This window comes from Mesoplodon mirus, assembly GCF_964341445.2.
Source record: "Mesoplodon mirus genome assembly, chromosome: 15".
Taxonomy (NCBI): domain Eukaryota; kingdom Metazoa; phylum Chordata; class Mammalia; order Artiodactyla; family Ziphiidae; genus Mesoplodon; species Mesoplodon mirus.
This window is the reverse complement of record NC_138991.1, coordinates 32249846-32262295: the sequence shown is the minus strand read 5'-3', so window position 1 is coordinate 32262295 and position 12450 is coordinate 32249846. Positions and strand designations below refer to the sequence as shown.

Below are 12450 nucleotides of genomic sequence, written 5' to 3'. Positions count from 1 at the left end.
TTCTTAATCAAACCCAACTGATTATATAATCATCACATTGTAGCAGTTTCAGAGAGAGATAGTTTGCTTTCTTTAACTTGTCATAAAAATATTTTGTACACATCAATACACCCACAGCAAATACATCAAATTACGTCAACTAGCTTTAAAAAAAGTACCTGTTGAAAAATACAAAATGGGCTACAAACCCAAGGCTATTCCAAAATAAACCAGTTTAGAAAAACAAACTTTTTTATAGCAAAATGTTAACAACATGGTATTATACTAGAAAAAAATAACCCTGCAAGTTCTTGTACAGGTCAAGAATCAGGGACTCTCACAAAGCATGCACCTCTGTCACCTGGAGAACTAAGAATGTCATGAGTTATACCTGCTCAAGTTTAGTTTCCTTGCTGGTCTGAGCTGCAGTGGGCAGAACCCTGGCAGGCCAGGGCAGGAACATCTACACCATGAGGTTCACAGCTCACAGTACTGGCATCTGACTGTCAGGCTACCAGCTCACAATTCATTTTTACTGATTATTTATACAGGAGATATATAAAATGTAAAGAGGTTATTATTTATACTGACTCCCAGAGAAGGGGCTAAAGTTACAAAAAAAACAAAATGAGGGGCTTCCCTGGTGGCGCAGTGGTTGAGAATCTGCCTGCTAATGCAGGGGACATGGGTTCGAGCCCTGGTCTGGGAGGATCCCACATGCCACGGAGCAACTGGGCCCGTGAGCCACAACTACTGAGCCTGCGCGTCTGGAGCCTGTGCTCCGCAACAAGAGAGGCCGTGACAGTGAGAGGCCCGCGCACCGCGATGAAGAGTGGCCCCCGCTTGCCACAACTAGAGAAAGCCCTCGCGCAGAAACGAAGACCCAACACAGCCAAAAATAAATAAATAAACAAATGTGGGGTTAAAAAAAAAAAAAATTAAAAAAAAAATCTGTTTTTAAAAAAAAAAAACAAAATGAAAGAAAGAAATAGTCTTTGGAGCGGTTAAGTGCTGTAAGTGTGTTCTACCCTGTTTAAATTCCTTTGTGGTTATAGCACACATACTTTGCACAGGAGGTTTCTTCAGAATGATACTCACGTATGGTGGTCAGGAGCAGAGAGCACTTCAGATTTTAGGTGTTGACATTAATCTTTTAATTTTAAATTGTTCTTTCCTTCCTTGAGTCTCACTAGCTCCACAAGTCAACAGATTTCTATTAAATAACTGATATTATTTTGTCTCTAGTAGGAGACAAAATATTTTGTGTCTCGGGATTGGAGAAATCGCCTGAAAAGTACTACAAATGCAGATTTCTGGGCCAACATCCAGAATTCCGACTGAGCTGGTTTGTTTGGGGGCCCCCAAACCTGCGTTTCTACAAGTACCTGGGTGATCTTGATGCAAATGATCCTGTTTTATAAAAACATCTTTACTTTTTCCTGAAACAATTTCAGCTGAACTTGATACCGTGGCTCGGATTTATATCAAAACAGTGGGGGCCACTGGGCCAGTGGGAAAGGTACATGTGAACAAGATTCACCATAAATTCAAAATTGCTGATGCCGGGTGACGGGCACATGAGGGTTCATTATATTAATTATTCTACTTTGGTGTATGTTTGAAATTTTCCATAATAAAAAATGAAAAGAGGGGCTTCCCTGGTGGCGCAGTGGTTGAGAGTCTGCCTGCCGATGCAGGGGACAAGGGTTCGTGCCCCGGTCTGGGAGGATCCCACATGTCGCGGAGCAGCTGGGCCCGTGAGCCATGGCCACTGAGCCTGCACGTCCGGAGCCTGTGCTCCGCAATGGGAGAGGCCACAGCGGTGAGAGGCCCGCGTACCGCAAAAAAAAAAAAAAAAAAAAAAATTAAAAGAAACAAAAAGCTCCGTAAAAAAATCACAGCAAGTCTACAGCCCCCTGTACTTTCCAAGAGACTTGCCATTGGACATTTTATCTGAACTTTCACCAATTAAAGGAGTTGCCTATGATCCCTTTCAACAATTTCCAAAGCTGATAGGCCCCCTGAAATAATTCTAACTAGATCCTTAAGCTTACAAGGTTTCCCTCCTATTCTTAGAGATTAGGCTGCTCTTGGAGAGAGTCAATAAAATCTTTCAAACATCCATTACTCTGAAAATAAAAATAACATCTTGCCAATACCACTCTACCACAAGTGTGGGATGTTAGTATTTACGATGGTATTAATAGGCGGTTAAAAGGTGGTCAAGTGACAGGGTCAAATGCGCACAGGGTCCGTCCAAGTTGTCTGTCTCTTAGAGGCCCTTTGTCCCTCCAAAATCTCTCACTCGTTCTCTCTCTTTTCCCAACACCTGGGATTAGATACAGGAAGCAGAGGATCAAACCCCTATAATATGGGACCTAATGAAACTTAAAAGCTTTTGCACAGCAAAGGAAAACATAAACAAGACGAAAAGACAACCCTCAGAATGGGAGAAAATATTTGCAAAGGAAGCAACTGACAAAGAATTAATCTCCAAAATTTACAAGCAGCTCATGCAGTTCAATATCAAAAATACAAACAACCCAATCCAAAAATGGGCAGAAGACCTAAACAGACATTTTTCCAAAAAAGATATACAGACTGCCAACAAACACATGAAAGAATGCTCAACATCATTAATCATTAGAGAAATGTAAATCAAAACCACAATGAGGTATCACCTCACACCAGTCAGAATGGCCATCATCAAAAAATCTACAAACAATAAATGCTGGAAAGGGTGTGCAGCAAAGGGAACCCTCTTGCACTGTTGGTGGGAATGTAAATTGATATATCCACTATGGAGAACAGTATGGAGGTTCCTTAAAGAACTAAACATAGAACTACCATATGACCCAGCAATCCCACTACTGGGTATATACCCTGAGAAAACTATAATTCAAAAGGAGTCATGTACCACAATGATCACTGCAGCACTATTTACAATAGCCAGGACATGGAAGCAACCTACATGTCCATCAACAGGTGAATGGATAAAGAAGATGTGGCACATATATACAATGGAATATTACTCTGACAAAAAAAGAAACGAAATTGAGTTATTTGTAGTGAGGTGGATGGACCTAGAGTCTGTCATACAGAGTGAAGTAAGTCAGAAAGAGAAAAACAAATACCGTATGCTAACACATATTTATGAATCTAAAAAAAAAATGGTTCTGAAGAACCTAGGGGCAGGACAGGAATAAAGACGCAGACGTAGAGAATGGACTTGAGGACACGGGGAGTGGGAAGCGTAAGCTGGGACGAAGTGAGAGAGTAGCATGGACATATATACACTGCCAAATGTAAAATAGCCTGTGGGAAGCAGCTGCAAAGCACAGGGAGATCAGCTCCGTGCTTTGTGACCACCTAGAGGGGTGGGAGGGAGACGCAAGAGGGAGGAGATATGGGGATATATGTATATGTATAGCTGATTCACTTTGTTATAAAGCAGAAACTAACACACCATTTTAAAGCAATTACACTCCAATAAAGATGTTAAAATAAAAACAAACAAACAAAAAAGAAAAACCCTATTATAAATGTGCCAGTAGCAGCAAGCAAATCCAGTGCCCAGATATCGGTTTCTAATATCACTCTCCAATAAAAGGAAGCCGCGTGAGACATGGCTGATCCTAGGGCTGGAGCAGGGAATATACAAGGTGAGCCTATAGCATCTTATAGCACCAGAAAACAAGGAAGTGCTTAAAAAAAAAAAGAAAGAAAAAAAGATGGACATATGTCTACAGGACACAGGAGCCAACTGAAAGGGCTCCCAGGGGCCCATTTAAGCAGCAAAATAAATAACAGTATTGAATTATAACCCAAAGTGTAAAATCAATATCCATGTGTCCCTACTGATATAAATAATTGAGTAAGGAAGTAAGTGGGGAAGAACAGTTAAATATCCCGTACAGAATCCCAGGTAATTTCTACCTCAAGGAGGTGGCACGGAACTCATCACCACTAAGTGCGGGCTGTGCATATGCGCAGCGCAGAGAAGGGAGGAAAGAGTAACCTGACAGTGGAGAAGGCTGACACACCGCACCTCGGCCAGAGGATCAAGGGACTAGTAGTCTTGAAAGCACGGACCCTTGACATGATGTGATGAGAACAGCATTTCAACTCTGTGGTCTTCCTCCCCAAAACACAGAATCCCAGCCTAATAGCTAGAAAAACATCAAACACGCACCAGCTGAGGGATATTCTACAAAACTCCTGACCAGGACTCCTCAAGATGTCAGGATCATCAAAAACAGGGAACAGACTGGAGGGGCCCAAGGAGCCATGTCAACCAGACACACTGTGGGATCCTGAACCAGAAAAAGGACGTCAGGGAAACACTGACACAATGTGAGTGAAGTCTGCACGTTGGTTAGTAACAATGTATGAGTACCGGCTATCGGTCGTTACCAACATCAAAAGGGAAAACTGGGCAAAGGATACATAGGAGCTCTTTGTACCAGCTTTGCAACTTTCCCATAAATCTACATTTGTTCTAAAAGAAAAAGTTGATGGCTAAAAATAAAACAACTATCCATGGCCTCATTCCAGGTGAAGGGCTGGGGCTGGATGAAGGTGAAGTTCGCAGGACAATGACAGGGTCTAAGCTGACACCCCCTCCTTTTAACACACGCATGCTCTGGAGTTCTGGTCTGGTGAACTCAGTTCTCCAGCACCACCTCTCTCATACTTCAGCATCACCCACAAACTTCAAAACCACGCAAACACGAGAAATACCGAGGCGATGAGACACAGAGCTTACAATCCAGGTGAAGAGACAGGACTTAAAGCAACAGGTGGTATTTGCTAAGTGCAAGCGGTAGGCCGGTACAACAAATGCAAACCTTTTTTGATGGCGCAACCCACCAGTAAATTTTCTTCATAGTCCTTCCATTTCATGTAAATTTATTTACAAGTCATACAAGTGCATTAGTGTACCAATACATTCTATCCCTCAAAAGTCACATAAGTCAAAAATTTTTAAGGGCGAAATGAAAATTAATTAGAAAGTTCCCACGTTTTCATGCTGCATCCCCTGGAACGTCTTGTCCCACAAGGAAACACTCTAAGAGTTCATCAGGGGTGGCAATCGCCAAGCCTGGGCAAGGAGAAAGGTCTTAGTAGGGAAACTAGGGCTGCAAAGAGGTGAAAAAAAAAAGACAAAGAAGGAGATGACAGCACTTAAAAGATACAAGGGGAAGAGTCAGGCAACTGCAAACAGAATATGAAGCACTGGAAGATGGAACTCTGCACGGGATATTTTGCAAACTATGAGCAGATCAATTTAGCTGTTAAGAAAGTGCCATGAGAGGGGGAGAGCGGAGGCTGGGACAGCAGAAACTCAGTTGCCATGACCTCCCTGCCCAAAGCTTCCCAAACTGGGGTCAGATGCCAGGTGCCCAGAGCTACTCCAGCTGCACCATAGCACCTGGTTGTGGCACATCTGTTTCAGGTGATGGGAATTTAAGCCTTTTAAAACAAACATATAATGTAGTAAAATGCAAAATCTGCCAAGCTGTTAAAAATAAAATGTTAGGTTTACCACCACCCCTCTGAAGCCCCAGGAAGGCAGAAGAGTACAAAGTGCTCTTTTGCAGTCAGGGTGGAGGGCAGTGGGTGGGGGGCAGAGGCTTTCAGAGAAGTAAAGGCGCTCACCGTGTTGTGTCTCAGGCACCTGCGACATTCGGCATCAGCTGTTCTCATGTTGCCCACTTGAATCACAATAAAGTCCAATGAAATCTGGAATCTCTGCCCTGGGCTAACCTTTGCACAAAACCTTCTTTTGAAATATTGAGGTTATTTTTCTGATATGCCTGTTCTTTGTGGCAAATAACTGTAATGCCCAGGCATGGTTCCAAATCAGTCATTTACTACAACTTAAAAATACTTCACTCCAACATTTTGCTCTGACACAGGTTTTGCCACATCTCCTCAGCTTTCTTACAGTGTCTTCTTATGAGGATTCACAGAAAAGGCAGGAATTCCAATCTAAAAACCACCCCAGATACAGTAGTAGTTTGTTTTAGACCAGGAACGTTTGTCCAGCTTCTCCTTTCTATAATATTCCTTTCCTCGTGTCTGAGTAATAAATAAAAATTTCAAAGAGTGAAGCACCGCTAGAGGACTGCAAAAATACATAATTTTAAAAGAGAGAGAGAGAGAGAAAGCAAGTCTGTCACATTTGTCTCTCCGAATGACATTTTCTAAGGGGAAGCCTCAGCCCTGTGCTGGTCCTACCACAGTCTGGGTGAACGGGCTGCCTTCAGGGACGCTTTCTGCGAGTACACAATTTTGTTTGGGATCAACTAAACTTAGATTGCCTGTGGTTCCTTTAAGTAAATTAAAATCAGCAATTGTTCACATGCAAGAGCTTTCGTCATCTCGATGTTCAGAAACAGGTTTATTATATAAAAGCAGACTAATCCAGATCATCTTAAAATTTTCTAGCATAATTTCCCAAGACTATGAATTTCAAGGAGTAGGGCTTCCCTGGTGGCGCAGTGGTTGAGGGTCCGCCTGTCAACGCAGGGGACGCGGGTTTGTGCCCCGGTCTGGGGGGATCCCACATGCCACGGAGCGGCTGGGCCCATGAGCCATGGCCGCTGAGCCTACGCGTCCGGAGCCTGTGCTCCGCAACGGGAGAGGCCACAATAGTGAGAGGCCCGCATACCGCAAAAAAAAAAAAAAAAAGAAAAAGAAGTAACACTACCAGTTTATACATCATACTTCAATAAGCCAGATTTCTCACTAAAGGATCTTCACCCATCATATAATTTGCTATTTTGAGAAACAAAGATTTTTTTACATCCATAAGTTTTAGGCATTCCATGATACGCAGCTACCACGGTGACTTCCTTCTTTGAAGCCATACCACCCACCATTAGTCAATTCTAGGATAACCCACCAAATTTACAAAGAAATCTTTGTAAAAGAAGCAACGAAGGAATCTATGTTGCCAAGGGCCAAACCCGTAGCAGACATGGCTATCACGTGACAGCAACCCCTTAGGTAAATATTATCATCATCCTTTTTTAATAGTTGAATTCTAAGAAGCTTGGAGAGGTCAAGTGACTGGGCAAGGTCTTAAAAACTTTAAAGTGGCAGAGGAAGGCCTCACACCCAGATTAACTCCAAAGTCCAAGCTCTGGCCACAACGCCTGCTCCTCCTGTGACTGGTTCATGAATTTTACTCTCAACTGAGCTGAAAAGGTGGATTCTTTTTATATGTCCACCTACAAGGACTTTTTTGAGGACTAGTCTGTTTAGCAGTTTCAGAACCCTGGCTAGCCCCTACATGACATTTACATTACAAAGTGTTTTTCATCATATGTACAGCTGTTCTAAGTGACACAGCCCACGGGAGCACAGAGGGCCCAAGGACTCTAAATTTCAAGAAAATTGTGTGAACAGTCAGCACATCGATATCAGCAAAACTGTAGAGATCTGATAACTTCGATGCTGATCAGCTACAAAGTTGATGGACAGATTTCCTATTACTATGCAAATGAACATATTTAGTTAACCCCAAAATATCACCAACTGAAAGCAATTAACAGCATTCCCAGTCTAAATCAGATCTCAGGCCTTAGAGCCATATATCCTGACAAGAATTTGCATGGAAAGCTCTCAGAAGCTGTTAAAATAAACACAAAAATTCACACTTTAGAAAGCACTTCCTTTACTTCAGAAATCTTTTTCAAGATACAAGCCTGTTTGCTTAATCTAAAACAAAAGCCCCGGTTTCACAAGCTGCTGTTTAATCAGTAGCTGAGTCCCACCGGCTTCACAGGCTTCACAGACTTCCGTGAGGTCCTTTATCTGGAACTGCTAAAAGCTTCCTCTGTACTCTGTGACCTAATATGCCACAGAACAATAGAAGTGAGTTTCCTTGTCTCACCACTATCCTAATATTAATAACAAGTTGTGGACTTAGACGAATGCCTTCACGCATACAACATCTTTCTTTATGATGTGAATTCTGAGAATCTTACAAAAGGCACATAAATATTTGCCAAGAGAAGAAAGGTCTGATAACTATGATCTGGAGAAAAAGAATTTCTTAACTGTAATCTTAGTTTGGTAACTGAACTGTGTGTGAAACAGTGGACTTCCTCCCTTTACGTAGGCTTCCTAAGTGAGGACCAGGATCTCAGTCTATATAACAAGGGCCCTTGCAGATATACAGATTCTCAGGAAAAGATACCCCCCACCCAGGGAGGACATAAGGGACTCTCAGAGTGATAAAGAGATTCTCCCCCCCAAATTCAACCTAGAAATGCCTTCTTGCCTGATGGGCAAAGGCAATCCACATATTTACAAAGCTTATTATGACTGAATGGGTAAATATCTTTTTTCAACTTTAGAACCTAGAAATGATTTTGGATGACAAAGAAACGTGGGATAAATGAACTTCGATTTAAATGCTTAATTTCAGTTAACTGTCTCACTTCCCCATGCAAACAGGCTGGCAAAGGATACAATTCAAATATTTTTTCCAACCTACTGTTGATAAGCCATGCTTTCTCCAAGGCAGTATTAACCAGTTTGAACTTTAAGCAGAATAAGGCCAAGGAGGCAAAGACCATATACAATGGATCTACTCTGAATTTGAAAATGGCCAGCTCTCCCTTTGTTAAGGAGTACAGGCCCCCAGATAATCAAAAGCTTGATAGTTGTTTTCAAGGTTTAACTGCTCTTTTATCTACTATGTATGTTCCAGAGGGGTTCCTCTTTCTTAAGCAGCGAACTCACTTATCAGGATTAGCTCAAAGGTTTCTTTACTCTTCTTGGTCAAGAATCTACCCCCATTACCAGGATTAACAACCTCTTCTGAATGGAAATAAAAACTCCCAAATCTATGTGTGATTGTGCATCTTTTCCACATAATTTAACCATAGCAGGTACTTGTCATCCATAGGCCACAAGTCTCACCATACACCCTCCAAGCAATAGAACATGAGGGAAAATCTACAAAAGCTGCTACAAGTCACCGAATAGTTCTTTACATTTTTTTAATGCCAAGATTTAATATTTGTATTTATGGATTCGTTTTCTTGATTGCTTTGTTTTACATACAACACTCCAACAAAAACTTCAATTTTTTGATTCATACCTCCATGAAATAGTAAAAGAAGGGAATAAACACATTAAGAGGTTTATAGGGACTTCCCCTGCGGTCCAGTGGTTAAGACTCCACGCTTCCACTGCAGGGGGCACGGGTTCAATCCCTGGTTGGGGAACTAAGATCCCGCATGCCTCACGGTTCAGCCAAAAAAAAAAAAAGGTTAATAAGCAGCCACATTTCCAAAGTTTCCTAAATAGAATCTGTTTTACAAAATATGTAAAACTTCGATTAAGAGCAAAGTCATTCTGGAAACTTCTTGAATCCCTTTCACATATGTAATCTTTATCCACTATCCTATTCTAATGTTAATTTTCAATTTCACTATGAATATGTTTCAATATCAACATCGACACTTCTCCCTACAGTCTTTTATAATTTCCCAGGTACTTTCTGTGACTCTTACCTGGGCTGCCTATACATTCCTCATAATATTCACTCTTCTTATCTATCAGGTCAGAAAACAGAATTCACCTTACACATATTTGATCTAAGGCAGTGGCAGAAATTTAGCAATACACTACATGGTACAATGATAACAGTTTATACCCAACTAAAGGGCACTCAATGACATAACCGGGTGTGTCTCTGGAAACAATTATATTTAGCTTCCACTGTAGATGTGTTTGAAAAATATGTCTTTACTAGGGACAGTACCTTCCACATTCTGTACCCAACTAACATCATTCTAAAATAACTCTTGACCTCAAGAGTATTCTAAACAGCTAATAAGAGACCTGAAGTGGTAAAGCAGAAAAATCACACAGCTAGGGGAATCTAAGACCTGGGTTTAAGTTGTGGCTCCTCCTAAAATTTAGCTGTGTCACCTTGGGTAGGTCATTTGACCCCCAGGGCCTCACTATCTTCAACTGCAAAATGAAAGAAATTGGACTAAATTTTCTTTAAGGTCTCTCCCATCTCTAAAATTCCATGATTTTATGAAACTTCAGTCTCCCCTCATTTCAAAGATAAGCAACAGATGATAATGGCAAATTAGCCTAGATTATTTTTTTCCTTAAAAAAAAAATTATCCAACTTGAGATGCTTTCCTGGACTGAAGTTTTATCTGAGAAAGCAAACCACAAACGAAAACGATGGGGAGAAAAAAAGAAAATCACACACTGACGTAGCTAAAATAGAAACTTCAATCACCCTTGGGCCATTTTGTCAATAGTTATTCAAAGGCTGCTACTCTAATTACTGGCTTCCTAAAGTAGAGATATTTATAGAGTGGTTTCCTTCTCATCCCCAGAGATTCAATCTGAATAAAACGCACAGCGTCTAAAATCAATTTACAACTTCAGAACAAGTTACAGGGAGCGAAGGAAACTGCACAGCTCTCCAAGTCATTTGCATTTAAGTATGATTAGGGCTAAGAAACGGTTCTTATTATAAGATGTGAGAAAAGCACAGGAGGCAGGTGACATCTGGAAAAGGAAGCAGAACTGCCAGCAAGGGATGTAGGCTAAGGACCTTCAGGCAACAGGTTCAGAGACGGTGCTGCAGTCTACCCCGGGAGGGGTCGGTCGCTGCCGCCCCGCTCGCAGTCCTCCCCAGACCCATCCGCATCGCCTCGCCCCCGCTTCGGCCCTCGAAAGGCAGCCCTCCCCCCACCCCCAACACGTCCCTGCTGCAAAATCTCCCTAATCACTCGCTTCCCCGGGCCTCCCGCCCCGGCAGGCCCTCCGATTCCTCGGCGCCGAGGCCGGACCGGGCCTGCAGCCTCCTTCCCAGTCACCCCCCGTCGCAGCGGCCCCGCAGCCCGGTCCCCTCAGCCCCGTCCCTGCCTCGGGCCCGCTCACCTGCACCTGTTTGCGGAAGTGGCGCGGCCCCAGCACTGCCGGCGGCCAGGAGCAGCAGCAGCAACGGCGGGGGCCCCGGCATCTCGCCCACGGCGCGGCCCCGGAGACTGCCTCTCGGGTTGCCTTCCGTCCGTCCGTCCGTCAGTCGGTTCTGCCTCCCTCCGCTGCCTCAGCGGCACCCGCGCCGGCTGCTCCTGAGCACACGTCGTTTCGGCCAAACCTCAGCCCAGATCCTGGTCCGCACCCACCGCTCCAACCACAGAAACACCATCCTTCCTGCCCGCCCGCCTGCGCCGCCGCCGCCGCCTCTCAACAGAAGCAACGGCAGCAGCTCTGCGGAGCCGCGAGCCAGTGCAGCCGCGCTCCCACCGCCATGATGGGCTGCGTCATGTGACGTAGGGGGGCGGGACGCCGTGATAGACAGCCCATCCCGCCAATCGCCAGCTCCACACCCGCCTGGGAGGCCCCGCCCATCACCCTGGCTGAGGGAGGGTGGCCGCCGGTGCGCCCCCTGCAGACCAAGAAGTGCGTGAGCAGCAGGTGATGCCAGCAATTATTTTACAATTTTTTAAAAAGGGAAATATAAAGAAGACAATGAAAAGCATCCAGAATCCATTCTGAATTTTTTTCTCAGTATTTCAAAACGTGTAACAATAGGCCTGTTTTGTCTTCTGCCTTATTTACTTGCAACAGACGTTTAAGACTCTTCTTAGGTTGACCTATCAGCCACCAAGGAGCTTTGGGCTTTTTTATTTCAATTCAACAAGAATAGAATACCTCTGCCCTCGCACCCACTAATTCAGTTCCTGACCTCAAGCTGTTCCTCTTGGCAAGAATGCCCTTCCTGTCCTTTCTTGGCCACCTGGCACACTCCCTTTCCACCGTCGAGACTCACCTGAAGAATGATGTCATCTAAGATGGCCTCTCCCAACCTCAGGAGAAATGACTAGCAACTCCTAGTGCCCCTCCCTGGCCCTGGGCAGACTGCTATCCCAGCTGCCATCTTTTATTGTTCCTGTGACTATAAGCTCCCTAAGGACAGGAACTGTGCATGTGTCCTCTGGGGGTGGCTCCAGTAGGAATTCTCCAAAGCAATGGTGCCTGGTCCTGGGTGCCCGCCTCTTCCCACCAAGTGACAAGACTCAGCCAACACATGAGGAGAGCATCCTTCTGCAGAAAGGGTAGAGAAAAAAATACTTTCCAGGTAGAAGTGACAATGATCAGAAGCCTGGAGGCTGGGAAAATGCTGGGCTCTTCCAGAGAATGCACTCATAGTCCAGTTTGTGCATGAGAGGGACTGTTTTGAATCTTATCAGATGGGGCAGCACGGGGGAGCCTCCCCAATTCTCCTGACTCCTCAAATGTCCATCCCAAATGCCAGCTCTCTGTGGGGGGCTAACCCCGTGTGGACACATGGACCATGCCCAGGGGATATTTGTTGAATGATTAAGGCAAGCCAATAAACACCTAAGTAAACAAATAGCTGGAATGTGGAAGTGCTGGGTTAAAGTGTATATGGCTGTCTACTGATCTCTGTGTGGGAAA

At 43.9% G+C, this 12450-nt stretch overlaps 1 protein-coding gene across 2 annotated transcripts in view; it reads right to left on the bottom strand.

Annotated features, from left to right (window-relative positions):
* Positions 1 to 11281, bottom strand: part of LMTK2 (lemur tyrosine kinase 2) — an 80388-nt gene extending 69107 nt beyond the window's left edge. The window contains exon 1 of one of the 2 annotated variants that reach the window (XM_082600371.1): positions 10906 to 11281. In XM_082600371.1, coding sequence (XP_082456497.1) covers positions 10906 to 10987 — 82 coding nt within the window. In that variant the 5' untranslated portion in view covers positions 10988 to 11281. The remainder of the gene's footprint in view (positions 1 to 10905) is intronic. The other variant, XM_082600372.1, reaches the window with a different exon arrangement.
* Between the last annotated feature and the right edge of the window lie 1169 nt (positions 11282 to 12450).